Raw genomic sequence first — 17,666 nt, forward strand, 5'->3', positions numbered from 1 at the left:
TGACTTTGAGGATCTGTATTGTTTCTATAACAAAGTTGGAGTTTGGCATGTACCTCAATGACAAGGAAGTAGATTAACATAAACATAACACAGTCAAAAACCAATCCACTTTCCCAAACTTTATTAAAGAAAAAGCAACGATGATAAATCTCTAGAACATAGTCAATTTTCTGGGATTCTTCCCTCGAAAATGTGACATCTGATTTTCCAAACACATGCCAGAGCATACATGGTTCCCAACTGTACTAAGTAGGTAAGAGGCTGAAATCCTAAAATGTTCATCTTCCAACTTTCCCCAGTCTGTGGTCTGTCTTTGGATCGGCAATAATTGCCTGAACAGCTACTATGGCTTCATTAATTTTTGTCTGTAGCTCTCTGAGTTCTTCTATATGCAGCAATCGCAGAATTTGAGCAGCTTCATTAAGAACTGCATCTGTTTTATAAGAAACACTGCATTAATCAATAACTTGTATTTAAGACCATTTACTTACTCTTTCCCCCCAAATATTCACCCAATTGTTTAACTGTGAATTAAAACAAAATCACTTACCTCCTGTGTCAAAACCAAGAATATGCTTGTCTAAAGCAACAGGCAAGCCCTTTAAAAAAATGGACAAAATGAGAGTATAGTTAAGAATCACATCCTTCTCTAAGCTGAAACTGAAAAGCAGCTACCTATTGTTATTTTAACCCTTTTACCCACAAAAAGGGACTGAGAATTTTCTCTTTAACTCTGCATTTTGATGTTTTTTTCTTACTATAACCAGTTAGGAAAGAATGGCCTTTAAATGTGGTGGGAAGCTAGTTCCATAACCCATCCAATCCTTTAAGACAAGGCATATAAAATAACAGCTTCTTTTGCTGCAGTGCTCTGTCACTGCTGCTATGGAAGGAGGGTCGAGCAAGGCTGCTGCCGTCCCATTTTAGCTACAGTGAGCAGCAGTGTACAAGGAAAATGGACTACTACTTCCCTCAAGCAAGGTTATTTCTGAGCACATTAATTTGTCTTTGCAAACTGCACAAATCTAAAACACACATTTTTCAGCCAGCATGATGTTTACCACATTATCTATATATAATTTAACTTTCAATAGTTCATTTTGAAGTCTCTTTGAAAGTCTCCAAATGAACAGAAGAATCTAAACCCTTCAGCCTACCAGTCAGCACCTACACACAGATATAACAAAGATGGTGACTATGATGCCAAACTATGAGTTCACAATAACTATCAAATAAAAATAAGGACAGGCAGCCTAGACTTTGATTATACTATATAAAATCATTACCACTAAAAAAGAGTCACTATGCCTTCAATACTACAAATGCTAAGTTGTCACTACTCAATTCTTGTCTAATCTATTAATGAAAATCTACCTAGCCTCCATCTACTTCGAAGTAGCTAATAATAAACACCGTATGTAAGTGAAGAAACAAACGGGTATGAAAAACAGTAAGCAAAACTGAAGAGTACAATTGTACTGAGTGGTTTTCTGTCAGTCTGGTACCAGAGGCTCCATTTTCCCTTTGTCTGCCAACAGACCGCCAAGGGATGGCCACTGCTGAAGATGACCACAGGCCAAATGCTGGTTATGAACAGTTACAGTTACTCAACTGTAAAAACTTTCTCCACTGTATTAATATATAGCATGGTATCTTTTGAGATGACACTAACACTAAGATTCATTTGGAGCACTGAAAATAAAACTAAATTTTACTTTGCAAATAAGAGCAAAGAGATTTGTCTATGCCCTTATTTGCACTGCCTTCCAAATCAAAGGCATAGTTTTAATGAGTGAATGATTTTATTATGCCAGAACAATTTACTGTCTGTTCTATAGTGTGGGAGAAATAAGCTGATCTTTAATCCAATTTCCAGTGGACTGATTCATACATAATTAATATGCCAATAAGAATCTTTAAAAGAAACACTGTCTTTCAGAGGGGACTATACTTCCCTGGCATTAATAAGCTTTAACACTGCTGGGCCTTGCTAAAGATGGGGTCAGAGGACAAATGACACTGGGGGAGGCAAAAAAGGTGGCTGTGCCAGAAGCATTCACTGCAACATCTATGCAGCAGGAGGGAGCATTATCAGATACCTGCTGCTGCTAACCCGAGGACAGTCTCTGTACTGCCCCCGAGTCAATGAGACTTTAGGGCCATTTGGATTTCTGGTACAGTTCATCTAAAAATATCCCAGAATTATTAAGGGAAAGATAGTTGTGTAGTTATCTCAGCCTACAAAACAGGACTGAAAGATGACGGTTTCAGTCACCTACAGGCTGAAAACCTTACCCTCTCATATTCCCTCTAGCCCTGCGCTTCACTTGGGCCAATCAACTACTCATGTAGACCACTGTGTCCCTCACCATAAGAGCACAGGCTCTTGAATCAGACTGCCTGAGCTCAACCACTTGTCAACTAGGTGACCTTAGGCAAGTTACTTACGTTTTATGCTAGGAAAATAGAAAGGACAAAATGAGAAGAGATTTCTCTGAAGAAACAAAAGAGCGAGTATAGAATTTAAGTAGAACAAAAACAAAATTACTAACAGAGAACATGAATCCTGTTTTCCAGCAATGTCAAAATAACCCAGAAATTTCACAAGGGCAAATTCTTTTAAATAAACTTCAACTAGGCACATGCAATGGTTTTTATTGGTAAACTGTAGATGTGCTACTCGTAGCTTCTCTAAGGTATGAAGTGAAATAAACAACTTTTTTCACTAAAAAATGACTGGATACAATTAGCTTAGGAACCAAATTCAAGACTCTGGGAAGTTTGAACATAAAATGGGTATCTTAAGCAGATACATGTAAAGTTTAAACTCATGCCAATGCCAGAAAAAACTTTCATTAACAATTAACTTAGAATTTATGAAAAAAACAATAAAAAAAAAAAACCACACACACACACACACACACACACACATACCTCTTTTGTTTGATTTGCTTTAGCAACTGCATCCTGTGTCAGGCGCTCCTGGACCAAAATGCGAATTGCCTAAGAAACCCAAAAACACTGTTTTTTATTAATAGCTTTCACTGGCTGTTCATCATCTTTTCTTCTCTGAATCTAGAGAACAAGGATGTCCAATTTGATGAAGTTAGAATTACCTAGTTCATTAACAAACGCCTCAATAAATTAAAAATAAAAAAAACTGCTATTGTAATAACAGTTCTCACTTTTAATTTTTAATAATGCGGAATGATGCTCACAACAATTAAAAACTTTTTTGAATAGATAATTCACGTGTGGGGTAAAAAAAAATTTAAATAAAGAAGGATACCTGGTAAAAGGTAGGTCTCTTTCCTACCAACCTGTCATCCCTCCAGAAGACAATCATTATCAGTACCTTGTATATCCTCACCAGGACTATAAAATTACAAACATGCTCAGGCGTATACGTGCGTGCGCGCAAGCCATCTTTGACACAAAGGGGAGGATATCATACACTGTCCTTGCTTTTTTTACTTCATTATAGTGAAGTGGTTTTAGATCTTTCATAGAACACACTTTTTTAAATCATCAAGGAATTTTATTTTGGCAAACACAAGTGCCTGCGCAAACTCAAAAAATAGGATTTTTTTAAATGGAATTTTAATTAATGGATGACAACTACAACTCAAAATAAGTGTGACAACTTGCAAAAACATTATTTTTAATAATAAAAACAAACCAAATACTACATCTGAAAAGGATAATTAAACCAATCTTAAACAGTGATTGTAAATGTAAACAGTTTGGTTGCCAAACAGTTAATATACTTATTCTTGCACTTGGCAAACCTATGAAGATGTTTGCCATATGGTTATGTATTGGTTGAATGTTTCTTAAAATAACTCAAAGGACAATCATACAGCTAGGATTAGAATTTTATAAAGCTTTTGCTTATAGCCAATTTTTACTTTTCCCGTTTAAGTGTTTAAAGTCTAATGAAAAGTGCCCCAAAATGCCAACATTGTCTGTTTCTCCTCTCAGTTTATGATTAAAGCTGACATGAGTACTGTAGAACTGTTCCGAAGTAATTTACATAATTGCCTGAGTAAGGAACAAGCCTTTGGAAGAGCTAAATTTCACTAAAAACAACTTTTTGTCTCTTGGCATCCAATCTGAGTTGAGAACACAGAAGTTAACATTCAGATTCAGCATGCAGACTTACAATAATCTAGGAACAGAAGTCTTTCCCTTACTACAACTGCCAATTTAATACATACAATTCTAAAAAGTAGAAAAAAATTCTGGCTTAATCTCTTGTGGGTAGAGTGAAATTTAATTATTCAATTTACTACAAAGTAGTTTAAAAGTAATTTACATGCACAAGGTGTAGTCAAAAGCTCTTTACTTTCTCATAAAATCAATAATAATTTCTAAAATAATTCCTAAGTCTGCTATCTTAAGTACCATTCTTCTCCCCCTAGCCCCATTGGACTACCACAATTACTTGGCATAAATCCTCTGAAATGGGAGTATATTTTTTTTCTCAGAAATAAGAGACCTCCTTCAGATCACTGGGTTCCCTGAAGTGGAGGTATGAACTAAGTGGCCTATCTAGGGTGGGTGACTTGGAAGACAGAAACATTCCCTCCTCTAAGAGATTTTGGAGTATGTATTTGTGACCAAATTCACCATTACTTATTGGGCATTTTCCATTACCTTAATGGATATAGACCATGAATCTTTAAAAGGACTGATTAAACATAAGTGGGGTGATACAGGAAAAGAATGAACCGTAAAAGAATGATTAAATAATTTAGAAATTATTTAATCAGAGTGCCTAGATTAAAATCCTGGATCTACAATTTTCTGTGTCATCTCGGACATTATTTAAGTCTCAGTCTCTTCATATACACATTAGCATCCATCTCTAAGATTGTTTGGAGGATTTAATGAGATCATCTTTGCAAAACGATTTAAGCACAATGGCAGGCACACAATAAACACTGATATTAGATAATCTAAAACAGATGAAATCTGCCTTATGTTCCACATTCCTCCACATTTTAGTCACTCAACCATACACTTGAATATCTAACATAATTTTTTTTAAATAAAGTTTTTTAAACTATATACAGAGTCAAGAATCAAGAATATGAAGCTGACCTTAAGCATTACCAGGTAATCATCATGACGCTGAATCTGAAGAAGGTTAGCCAAAGCCATTACACCAGCCTTAAAATCAGGATTACTTACTATAAAAGATTAAAAATGAAAACTTAACAGCTCTGCAAACATGTAATTAGACACATATATAAACACATAAACTTACAAAAAACATTGTAGATTTTTCAGTAACAAATTTTTAAAACTGTTGCTGACAAGAGCAGTGCAGGGATATTGCAACCAGGTAAACTGATGAGATCAATGGTTTTCCTATTAACCAGCCAAACTGAACAATCCAATAAATGAGTAAATTAACTCACAATAGGTTTGTCCTATAACTTTTTCTGCAAGGCCAACTTATGCAGCACTTTTAATTAACATTTCTTCCCAAAACTATTAATTTTAATACACAGATTCCTTTGATGGCCAGTTTTCCCAAAATATTTTCTCTAAGCAGCAGCTCTCCAGTGTCCAAGCAGCTTATTAACTCATAAGGATAACTCATAAATTATAGGTCACAATGAATCAGTGAAAGAATATTTAACATAATCTAAGTAATTAGAATCTTCATACTTTTAAAAGGAGAATTACTAAAAGACATACGGGAATTAAAATAATGGTCAATTTTACTTTCTCATAGTGTCACATTAGATTGGAGAAAACATGTTATGTAGCCAAGAAAGCAATCACCACCATGATTAAATACAAATTGAATCTTCCACATTACTATAAGAAGATCAAAGAACAGCATTTTAACACTCAGATGTTCAACTACAAGAAGAGGGAGAAAGGACATTGAACTGATCATAAAAAACATCACAGAAAATAAAATATCCACACAGATGCTGCCTGCATGAAGCATTCTTAATTTACTAAAACAAAGTAAACTCAGACCTCATTCTAGGAAGTGAAAAATATTTAAGGAACCAATAATGTTGGTTGTTTTAATGCGTTTACATATAGTCATTGTCCGAAGGGTGGATACATTCCAAGACCGCCAGTGGACAGCACTGAACCCTAGGTATACTATGTTTTCTTACCTTTTTGATGACAAGAAGCACCCTTTACGGCTTCTCCTTGGCATATCCGAATTGCCAGCGTCACTACTCTTACGTTTGAAGCCATTAAGTAAAACAAGGGTAACCTGAACACAGGCACTGAGATACTGCGACAGTCGATCTGGTAACTCAGGTGGCGACTAAAGTGACTAAGCTGGACAACGTAGATACGCTTAACAAAGGGATGATTCACGTCCCAGGGAGGACGGCGCAAGGTTTCATCTACTCAGAACCGTGTGTAATTTAAAACGAATTATTTATTTCTGGAATTGTCCATTTCGTATTTTCATACAGCAGTTGACGGCTGGTAACTGAAAGCATGAAAAGTGAAACTGCGGATAAAGGGGTCTACTGTACTTACCATCCAAATTGATCAATGGCTCTGCATTTTTAGCTGCATTGTCAGCATTTTTTGTATTATCAGGTACCAGGTCCTTGTATTTTTCAGCTGTAAAAATAGGCAAAAATACAATTTGTAGAACTGCAACTTAAGGTAAAACAAACATTGCTTATTTACCATATTTAACTGATCCAAACTGGCTATAAGCATAAGACAACTCATCCAACCAAAATTATTTTTCACTATTAAAAAAACTAACAAAGACAATGCTATTATAGCTTTTTGATTAAGCTGAAATGATTTCTGAATACAGGACAAATATCTTTTCATGAACATCTGTAAAAGTAATACATTTCAAACATTACCTAAATGTTAGGAGAGAAAGTGCTATTACAGGTTCCTCTGAAACTTGGCAGGGGTAGAGGAATGGATGGAGGATAAGTATAAATTACATGAGATTAAACAAAAGCTCACTAAAATGTTTTTACCCAAATCTTATAAAAGCTGTACATAGCATCCAAAAACCTTGCTTTCTAAAAGAAAAAAAAGAAAAAATCAGCACTTCAAATAATACACCATAATGTACAAACCTAAACTTATTTCATGGAGACTTGAAATTCAGAATTTCAAAGGTAGATTTTATAACTTACTTGAAAAATACTTAATAATACTTTAAAAAAGACTTTACAAGTAAAAATACTTACTAATTCACTAAGCTTAATGCCCAAAATGCCATCTTTGGCTAATGACATGATTTGCTAATGACAAGAAGGAAAATAAAATAAGAATCCATACATCCACACTGATTTAAATAAACAAACTGGAAAGAAAGGGAAAGCTCCTCAAGGTAGAAAGTCACTAAGTAAATGTAGTAAGAATGATGGAATTAGAAAAAAACCTTTGGGCAGTCATCATCATCAATATAATAATGGACTAAGCAGAGAATCTTCAAATGGATGCAAAAGCTAGGGGGAAAGTCTGAGGAGCAAAAGCATATTGACATCATCTCAAAGTATCTCCTAACAATATACGGATTTATTCGAAGGGGAAATAGTAACTTTAGAGAGGAGAAAACTTAAGCTTAATTGATCAGAGTTAACAAACATGACCAGTAATCGGATATATCACTAACACATGTCTCCTGATATGATGCACTGAAAAGAACATAACATCACTTCCGTGTAATTCTTAACAAAAATACAAACCCTAAATCTGATCATGTTGAAACATCAGACAAATTGAAACTGAGGAGCATTTTACAAAATAAATGTCAGTATCATGAAGCACAAATAAAGACTGCGGAACTTTTCCGGATTACAGGAGACTAAAGAGACGTAACAACACTAAAGAGACATAATAACCGAATGCAACACATGATTGAGGATTGCTTTTTTTTTTGGCTATCAAAATCATTATTGTAAAATGCAAATCACAGATAAGAGTATTGAATCAAAGTTAATTACCTGATTTTGATAACTGTACTATGGTTATGTACACTTAGGAAATGTGCATTAAAGTACGTAAGGGTAAAAGAGAATAACCTACAACTTAGTAACAATTGGTTTAGAAAAAAATTACATTATGTATATTATATATAGAGAAAGATAAGGCAAATGAATTAAAATGTTAATATTTGCAGAATCTGGGTATGTGAAAATTCTTTGTACTATTCTCGCAACTTTTCTGTAAATCTGAAATTATGTCAAAAAAGTTAAAGGAAAAAAATTTAAGTCAGATTTTAATCACTTTAATTGACAAGCTAGCAAAAGACTTTAAAAATATTAAAGCAAAAATAATAAAAATTCACAATGGTCTCATCAAATAAGAATAAAAATTTTAAATAACTTAAAAGTATGCAACATATTAATGTAAAACCACAAAAGAACAGCACCTTCTGCTTACAGTATTACTACCTTACCCCTTCCCCCAAAAAACTGTTCTTGCAATTCTGAATTTTAAGATTATACAAAAACTTGTTTTCTAGTTTGGACTTTTAAAATACTTTTGATATCATTTACCTTTCAACTATAATTCACCTGAAATTTCAAATAAAATTCAACTATAATTTTCAAAAAATATACTTTCAGATACAAATTCAGTCTATTTTATTAATTTAAAAAATACCATGCTATTACTGAGAAATAATTGTACTTAAGAGTTACAGTCAACCATAGGGATATGTGACCACAGGCACCTACAGTTCTTTGTACCAAGGTAACCTAAGTTAAAGTATTATAAAAATGGGATAAATGGAATAAATAAAGGTAAAACAGAAATAAATTGAGATGCACCTACAATTTTATTTGGGAATAGCTGAAAAACTTCCAAAAAACTGGAGAACACTTTGTTGCAAATTTACTAACATAGTTTACCACCTCAAACCAGAATAAAGACTTTGCTAATGGTCCTAAAAATCAACTAATGCTACCAAAGCTTATGATTACAACATTTATTTTCTAAAGGAGTATTTTCTTTTTAAACTAAAATTCAAAGTTAAAAAAAAAGTCTTGGAGCTTTTCTTCAAGTTTCTGCCTTAAGGCTTCTGAAATTTATGTCTGAAGCTGGTTGATGCTTCGTATCAGAATAGGTGAACATTCATATACTGTATTTGCCAAACACTTATTAAAGCTGATTAACTCATCTATTATACGTCAGGTACTGTGCAGACAGAATCGTGACCCCCTCAAGATGCTCTTTTCCGAATCTCTAAAACCTATGAATACTACTTACGTGGCAAAAGGGACTTAAGTCATTTTGCAGATGTGATTAAAGACCTTGAAATGGGGGATTATCCTGGATTATCCAGGTGGGCCCAATGTAATCACAGCGTCCTTATAAAAAGGGAGGCAGGAAGATCATAGTCAAAGATGTGACAGTGGAAACCGGCACACAGGGATTGGAAGATGCCATGCTGTTAGATTTGAAGATAAAGAGGCCAGAGTAAAGGAATGCAGGCAACCTCCAGAAAGAAGAAAAGACAAAGAAATGGATTTTCCCCTAGAGCCTCCAAAAACAACAAGCCCTGCTGACAACTTGACTTAAATCCAGTAAGACAGATGCTGGACTTCTGACCTCCAGAACTGTAAGATAATAAATTGTGTTTTAAGTCACTGAGTTTGTGGTAATTTGTTACAGCAGCAATAGGAAACTAAGAGATACCACATAGGAAATAAAGCTGAGTGTAAGCTTCCAATTTAGTGGGGGTAAATACATATACATAAGCAAAATGGGAAGTGGTGAATGACTTAAAAGGTATAGACTTAAAAGCTATGAAAGCAGGGAAGGAAATATTGCTGCTAGATGGCATCTGTGCCCATCTTACAAGGATGGGCAGGATTTACATGTGTGGAGATAGAATGAAACAGCATATTAGTCAAAGGAAAAATGTAAACCAAGATATCAAGGGAAGGAAAAAAAAGAGATGTAAACAGGAACCAGCATTATTCTAGTTTGGCTGGGATATCAAGTATGTGAATACTGGCCGGACACCAGTTATCAAAGGCCTTGAATACCCGGCTCTAAGGAGTCCAGAGTTCCTTTTGTAGAAAATGGAAAAGAAATGATGCTTCTGAATATAGGAAGGTGTTTTCTGGAAACAAAGTGTAGCATTCTAAAACCGATTTATGTTTCAAAAAGTTAGCTTGACGGATCATGCAGGTGTTGCTAGTAAAGATATTACAATAATCTCAGCAGAAAGCGGCAAGAAACTGAATTGGGGCGTTATTATTGAGAAAGGACAAGAAAAGATAGGACAGACATGGGAAAAGATGGATAGGGACCGGATGGGAGGAAAAGGGAGACGTCAAAGATAGCAAAAAGGTTTCAAAGGCAAATGATTAAGAGAACTGGAACTGACAGTCCCATAAAAGAGAACATAAAACACAGAGATAAGATAATCGTATCTTGCATTTAGATGTTGGCAGGCCTTTCCAAATGAAATGGTCTAATGAGAGGAAATGCGAGTTTATTGCAAAACTTTTTTTTTTTTTACTAGATACTAATGTTTAAAAACTTCCAATAAGTATCTGAAACAAAACATTAAACGTAAGTAATAAATATATTTTGGCCTATAGTGTATATTGGCATTAGACATATGTTTCAGTCTCTTGTGAAATTACCTGCTGCAACCAACATTCTGAAATCTTATCAATTCTGGGACACTAACAACAATGAAAGATGGCAAATTTACCAAATATTACTTTGTGAAAAAGACATTCAATTAGCCTTCTCCAGAAGACATCACTTCTAAATTCTAGGGAAAAACAAATCTAAATACCAGTGAAAGACAGTGCTTTTTTAACTTGTTATGATAATAAAGACTCTCTAATTTTAGAAAATTCTTTCCCAGACAGTTTGGGAGTTGGGGAGAGAGTGCTAGACACAGAAGAATGGTTACAAAAAAGTACTTTTTAAATAGATGCTGGAAAGGGACATGAGGCTATATAAAACTTAAAATGAACCAAAAGTAAAGTAATGTAAGACAAAGAAATACAAACTGTTAAGTTCCTTACATTTTTACACTCCTTTCCCACCTTTCCTCTCTCACTCTTTAAAACACACATTCCCCACAACACATACCATTATCTCCATATTCAAGTCTAACAGCTAAACCAAGAAGCCAGTCAATTGCTTCTTGTCTCTCTTGAATCTTGAATGGACAATTAACATCTCTGAGATACTGTGAGAGGAAAAAAAAAAAAATTCAGTTTCATTATTACTGTAAGTCACAGAATCAAAACATGGTAGAGTTGAAAGACACCTTAGTTTGGATCTCAAAGAATTTCTTGTAACATTTACATAATATTACTAAGCTTTCGATACAATTATATAACCCAAAGGAAGGAAACATTTAAGTGCATCATCTGAAGTATTTCCATCTTGCTTTTTTAAATTTTTCTTTCGCAGGCTCCAGGTAGAGCACCACTGATCTAGAACAACTTCCTCATTTTATAGATGAGAAAACTCAGGCCAAGAGAGGTTAACACTTGCCAACAGTTATACAACTTAGATCTGGAACCTGACTCTAAACTTTGATTCCAGGTCTCAATACAGAGAGCAATTAAATAAAAAGGACTCTAAAAAAGGAGGATACAAAAATAAACCAATTATTAGCTAAACCTTAGCTTTCATATTATGAAAATACTGCTGAATAGAGTAAGCCATACAACATACATGTACAATATAACCAAGCATTTCAAATAAACGGCAGAAGCTATACATCCAAATTAGTATTATCCTTCAAATGAGTCTCTTAATAGCTTAAAATCTAATTCCAGCAATAATACTATAATATTATTCAAAACTTCTGGAACTCCCATTTGGAAATCCTGTTGGGGATATTTAAACAGCACTTTTTAGCCATAACCCATTTTCTAATAAATTTTATCTTCCTACTTTAAAAAACAAACAAACAACAAAAAACACCTTATTTGCAAGATTTGGTCATGACCTAAAAAGTAAATCTACCTTCAAAATATTAAAAATTGTCAATATTAAGAATATTCAAAAGATGTTGCATGATCTAAAAGTAATTCTGAAAGAAGTTCCAAATGTGCTATAAGCAATCACACCATTTCAAAGATACCAACTTGAAGGATAGTATCTGTTTGGATGTGTAAGTTCCAATATATCTAAGTTATCCTACTTTACTGTTACTTCTGTGTGTTTTTTCACCAGAAAATTTTAACACAGCAGTCCATTATCCATGGGGGATACGTCCCAAGACCCTCAGTGGATGTCTGAAACCTCGTAGTACCAAATCCCACGCATACATTTTTTCCTGTACATACATACCTATGATACAGTTTAGGTACAGTAAGAGATTAACAATAACTAATAATATGATAGAACAATTATTATATAATATACTGTAATAAAAGTTATGTGCATGTACTTAAGTCTCTCTCATTCTTAAATCTTATACTGTATGCACCCTTCTCCTATTGATGTGAGATGATACAATGCCTATATGATGAGATGAAGTGAGATGAATGATGGCATTGTGATATAGCTTTAGGCTATCACTGACCTTCTGTCAATAAGGGTTACCTGAACACCAGCACTGTGATACTGACAGCTCATCTGATAGCCAAGACGGCTAACAAGTGACTAAGAGGTGGGCTATAGTTGGGGGGGTGGAGTAGTGTATATAGCGTGGATATGCTGGACATAGGGAAGATTCACCCCCAGGGTGGGATAGGGTGGGACATCGTGAGATTTCACCATGATAGTTAGAATAGTTCACAATTTAAAACTAATAAATTGTTTATTTCTAGAATTTTCCATTTAATATTTTTGGACAGTGTTTGATTACGGATAACTGAAACCTCGAAAAGCAAAACTGCAGATAAGGGGGGGCTACTGTATTCTTCAAATACCCTTCTACATGTAGAACTTTATATGTATAGTCTTGTACACATGAAAGGGCCATAAGTAAGACATGACATAAAACAGATATAAAATCCTAATAATATATTTCAAAATTTTAAGAAGCATATACAAATTTTCAAAAATACTTTTTAAGAGCAAAGGCAAATAATCTAGTAGTGGCAATAACAGTAGTAGCGGCCGTGGAAGTAATAAGCATATAGCATTTGCTGTGGGCCAGGTACCTCTGTGAACAGGAATATGGTATAGTTTGTATCATTGATTAACAACACACACCACCCCAAGGTAAGTACCCGTTATGCCCATTTATTGAGAACACTGAGACACAGAAAGGTTAATAAACTTGCCCACAATGATAGAGCTAGTGTGTAACTTATACAATCCCCTAATTCATAAAATTTCTGATTCCAAGAAGAAAGTTAGGTACTTAATCATTTTACGCCAGCAAATGAAAAATTTAGTCTTTTTCTTATTTTTAAAGGAAAATATCTTATTCATCAAAGTAATATAGCCAATGAAAACATTTAAGTAATGATACTGTGACTTTGATTCTAATTTGGAAACAATTCTTTCTGCACAAGCGTTATTAAACTAAGGCAACGTAAAAATTATTCTAGCCAAAAAAATAAGATATACATACACGGTTTTTTAGGATTATTTCTATCATACACAACAAGGGACATGTGTGTACGGTTAATATAAGCATAAACAATACATAATCTTAGTTTTCAAGCATATCAATGTCTTAGTTTAATATAAGTGTATTATTGCTTCATTTTTAGTCTAATGTAAAAATTCTTATTTTGGCAATTTTTACCATTTATAGAATACATGTTATTGTTTATTTAAGAAACTTCACTGTGTTAAGACAATACTATTTCTATCTAATACAAGTTACTCTAAAAACAAAAGAAAATTAACTCCTAAAATCCAGCTCTTCTAACACTGATCTTTATTTTTATTTTAAAAGAAAAAATTTTAAGCTTGTCTATCTTCATATAGTTTTTAGAAAAGCTCTCTGCACTTTTATTTTACTTTCTAATTCATTACCTTTTCAAAGAACTTGGGCCAGTCACTGCTGTGTATGTTTCTTAAATTACCTCTGTCTTCAATCTTGTAGTGTCTGATTTTCTGGTCTTCAAGCCAAACAATAAAGTTTCTAAATTCTGTTTCATCTGCAACAAAAATACCATATAAATCACTAGACGCACTAGATAAAACACTTTCTTTGCCACAAATAAATGGTCTTGTAGAATTCTTTTTAACTCCCAAATAATAACTGAGCTGCTTGAAGTAGGATTTGAAAGTGCAGACTTTGTATTAACAGATTAAAATTGTTCCGTTCATATCCTGGCCTAAATTCAAATTCTGGTTCCAGACACTTAGTGATTGTGGAAACTTGGTCTAATCACCTCAATTTTCTGTGCCTCTGATTCTTGAGTTACAAATAAAAACAATGTCTGGCACATAGTTTTGCTACTATTATTCCAGTTCCTTTGAAGGAGGAACAGGGACAAGGCAAGGTTAAATTTATAGCAAAGGAATAATAAAGTACAAAAATTAAATGACACTAAATAAAGAAGATACTAGTGTCATTTACTGTTATAGCACATTGAGTACATGTAGGTAATAGTCCCCTTTCACAGATGAGAAAAACTGAAGGTCAAAGATTCAAATCCAGAACTTAAGCTCTATTGCCACTGACCCTTTTCTGTTAAATAAAAGGCAAAGTTGAAAAACAAGATTCTATAAATTGATATGCTTCTACAGATCAGCAAAACATTGTTATCCTGCTTAGAAATTATTTTCAATTTCAAAATTCAAGCTGGAATTTCAAATTCAAGCTTCCATTATGAAGTTCTGAAAATTGATTGTTCTGAGTATCCCAGGCTGTAGTTGATCGCTTTCAAACTTACTAGTCTACCACATGCTAAAACACTTTGGAAGGAAATAAAGCAGCGGTGGTCCGTGGTTAAGTAACAGTGGGTAGCAATGTTAATACTTTTAAAAACTTAATGCTGTAAAATCCCAAATACCTTTGTATTTACAATTCAACCTCAATCTTCATCTCCTACCAACTTTTTTGCACGACCCGTACAAGGTAATTAGCCCGTTACTACAGCATTTACTCCAACCATGTCGGTCCGGGCTTCATCATGTACTGTCTTGATCTCAAACTACTGAGGGTGGGTTCCGACTGCCTCCCATCCCCACCCTCACCCATTAGTTCCCGGCGGGCAGTAAACTAGTCTTCAAATTACTCAGCATCTTCCTCAGGTTCCAGCTCTGTGCTGGACCACAGCAGGTGCTCAAGGTATCGCCCAATTACTCGGGACACCCTGGAGGTGAAGGACCAAGGTAGAAAGCGAATACTTTTCCTCCAGTGTGCTGGCGGGGGGTGGAGGGCGGATGCTTGGAGTTAGCAAGTGCACCAAGTGGCGATGCTGAGGCAGGCGGGGTTGAGGGGGCTCCGAAGGCCGAGCGTGTCAGGGCCGAAGGAGAGGGAAGGCGGAGAGCAGAGGTGCTCCCTAGATGGCCGGGAGGAGACCGGCCGGGGGCCTCGGGGAGACAAGGCCGCGGTGGGTCGGGGTAGGAAGCCCGGGTGGGGGCGCTGAGAGAGGCCGTGAGCGGAGTCCGTGGCGCGCAGCTGGCGGGCCGCCACCTCACCTTTGCAGTTAAAGCCAGTAGGGTTGTGGTAGTCGAGGGCCGTCAGCTTACGTCGGAACATAGTCCCCGCTTCTCGCTCTGGTTCCCCGGGCTCGGGCCGGGAGAGGAGAGGCGAGGAGGAGGTGCGGGTGGCGCAGGCACCAGGCGACACGGCGAGTGGGCGGGCGGGCGCCTGGACGCTCCGAACTGACGGCGGCCTTCGCCAATCGTGACTTAGGAACGGTGGCCGCTGGCGAATACCCACCAATCGCGGCTCTGGCTGGGGAGGCGGGGCCACGTCGGGGCACGTCGACGCTCAAATAAACTTTATTGTCAGCTTCCTAGTTGTACAATAGGCAGAAAGCAGCTGAGAAGCCTGTTTCCTCTTGTTTTCCTCGCCTTGGTGATAGAGCCTGAAGAGAATAGTATATATAGAATTTCTGCTATCGGCCATACCTTCTGTTGGATCATAGAGTTACTCTTAGTATTTTCAGTGTATTCATTCATTCATTCATTCATTCATGCATGCATGGATGCATTCATTGTATTCCTCCTATGTCCCCTATTTCCCCAAGGTAAGAGCTAGCCCAACCATCAGCTCTAATGCGTCTTTTGGAGCAAAAATTAATATGAGGCCAGGTCTTACAGTAAAATAAGACCGGGTCTTATATTAATTTTTGCTCCAAAAGGCACATTAGAGCTGATGGTCTGACGAGGTCTTATTTTGGGAGAAACATGGTAATACAGAGGATGCCAAAAAATGTATGCATATTTTAAGAAAGGGAAACTATTAAAATTGTAATACTCAATATACGAGTATACTGATAACAAAAGATGATACAAGTCACATCTGACTTCTGCAATTACAAGAGGTGCTCAAAGTGGTTACCATCGGCGTCCAGACACTTCTGATTACAGAGAACTATTGCTTGAGCAAGATTGACCAAAGTGCCCACTTGTATACATTTTTTGACCCCCCCACCCCCCGTAGATGCTCTTCTAACACAACTAATACAAAGACTTTTGGCAAGGCCTCAAACTAGTTGGGAGTCATCCACAGGTAAATACCCAATTGTAATACTATGTGATAGTTATAGACATCACCACCAGCCACAAGAATCTCTGAAGCCAGAAACTGGCAGTCGTCTTTTACTCCCTGTCACATTCAGTCACAGCATTCAGTAGGTCATTGGTTCCTGCTGTTCTGTCTCTCATGCCTCTTTCAAATGCCTCACCTCAGCCCAACTCCACTGATGCTATACCTCAAATCAAGCCCTCATCACTTTTCTTTATCTGATTTCTTACAGCCAGTCTGGCTCCAGTTCATTCCCCCACACAGCAACAATAGTGATTTTCTAAAATGAAAACCTGTCCATAACTTTTTAATGCTTAGTATCTTTTAGTGCTTCTACTCATTAAATCCCCATTGCCTTATAGAAATAATCAAAACTTCTTATTGTATTTCCTTGAAGTCCCTAGTGCTTTCACACACTGGAGAGACAGCAGTGAGCAGAACAGATCAGGCCCCTACTTTCAGTTTAAAAGGCTAGTGAGGGACCCACACAACAAACAGATACACAAGTATGAACTACGGCTTGAAGATGGTGAGAAGTTCACCATGTAGTTAAAAGGACAATTTATTTTGAGGGAAAAGGATGTACAAAGGCAAGGAGTAAGCAGTAGTAAGGCCAAGAGAGGCAAGAGTTTAGGGGGGCTAGAAGGAATGACAACTGATGGGACTGTAGACAGAGGCAGGGGCCTGATCAAGAAAGGCCTTGCATGCCATGCTATGGGGAGCTATTGAAGTTCTTGGGGATAAGCCAGCTCGATATGTTTCATTTCATTTCAACAGATTATAATTTAAAACTTTTAGAATTTGTGGGGCATACAAAGGAGTAAGATAGTTTCAGGAAGTATAATAGCAAAAATAGACACATAAATGCTTATAATCTAGAGTTAGTGATAAATTATGAGAAGTACAAAGTATGCTGAAAGGTCAGAATACACCTTTACTGTGAATCAAACGATTTCTTCCAATTAAGACGCTTACAGAGTGAATCAAAAACACAAGCTTCAAGAGTATCTTGCCTCAAACAAAATTTGATCAAAGCTGCAGCTATAATCACATACTG

General features: G+C 36.0%; 1 protein-coding gene across 1 annotated transcript; it reads right to left on the reverse strand.

Annotated features, from left to right (window-relative positions):
- Positions 1–104: 104 nt before the first annotated feature.
- On the reverse strand, positions 105–15,779 carry RTRAF (RNA transcription, translation and transport factor). Its single transcript, XM_033108641.1, has 8 exons — positions 15,556–15,779; positions 13,939–14,063; positions 11,080–11,179; positions 6,523–6,609; positions 5,104–5,192; positions 2,935–3,003; positions 551–599; positions 105–433 (listed from the first exon to the last, which is right to left on the reverse strand). Exons 1-8 carry the CDS (start codon positions 15,614–15,616, stop codon positions 279–281), a joined length of 735 nt encoding a protein of 244 aa, XP_032964532.1. The 5' UTR covers positions 15,617–15,779; the 3' UTR covers positions 105–278.
- Between the last annotated feature and the right edge of the window lie 1,887 nt (positions 15,780–17,666).

This window comes from Rhinolophus ferrumequinum, chromosome 6, assembly GCF_004115265.2.
Source record: "Rhinolophus ferrumequinum isolate MPI-CBG mRhiFer1 chromosome 6, mRhiFer1_v1.p, whole genome shotgun sequence".
NCBI classification, from domain to species: domain Eukaryota; kingdom Metazoa; phylum Chordata; class Mammalia; order Chiroptera; family Rhinolophidae; genus Rhinolophus; species Rhinolophus ferrumequinum.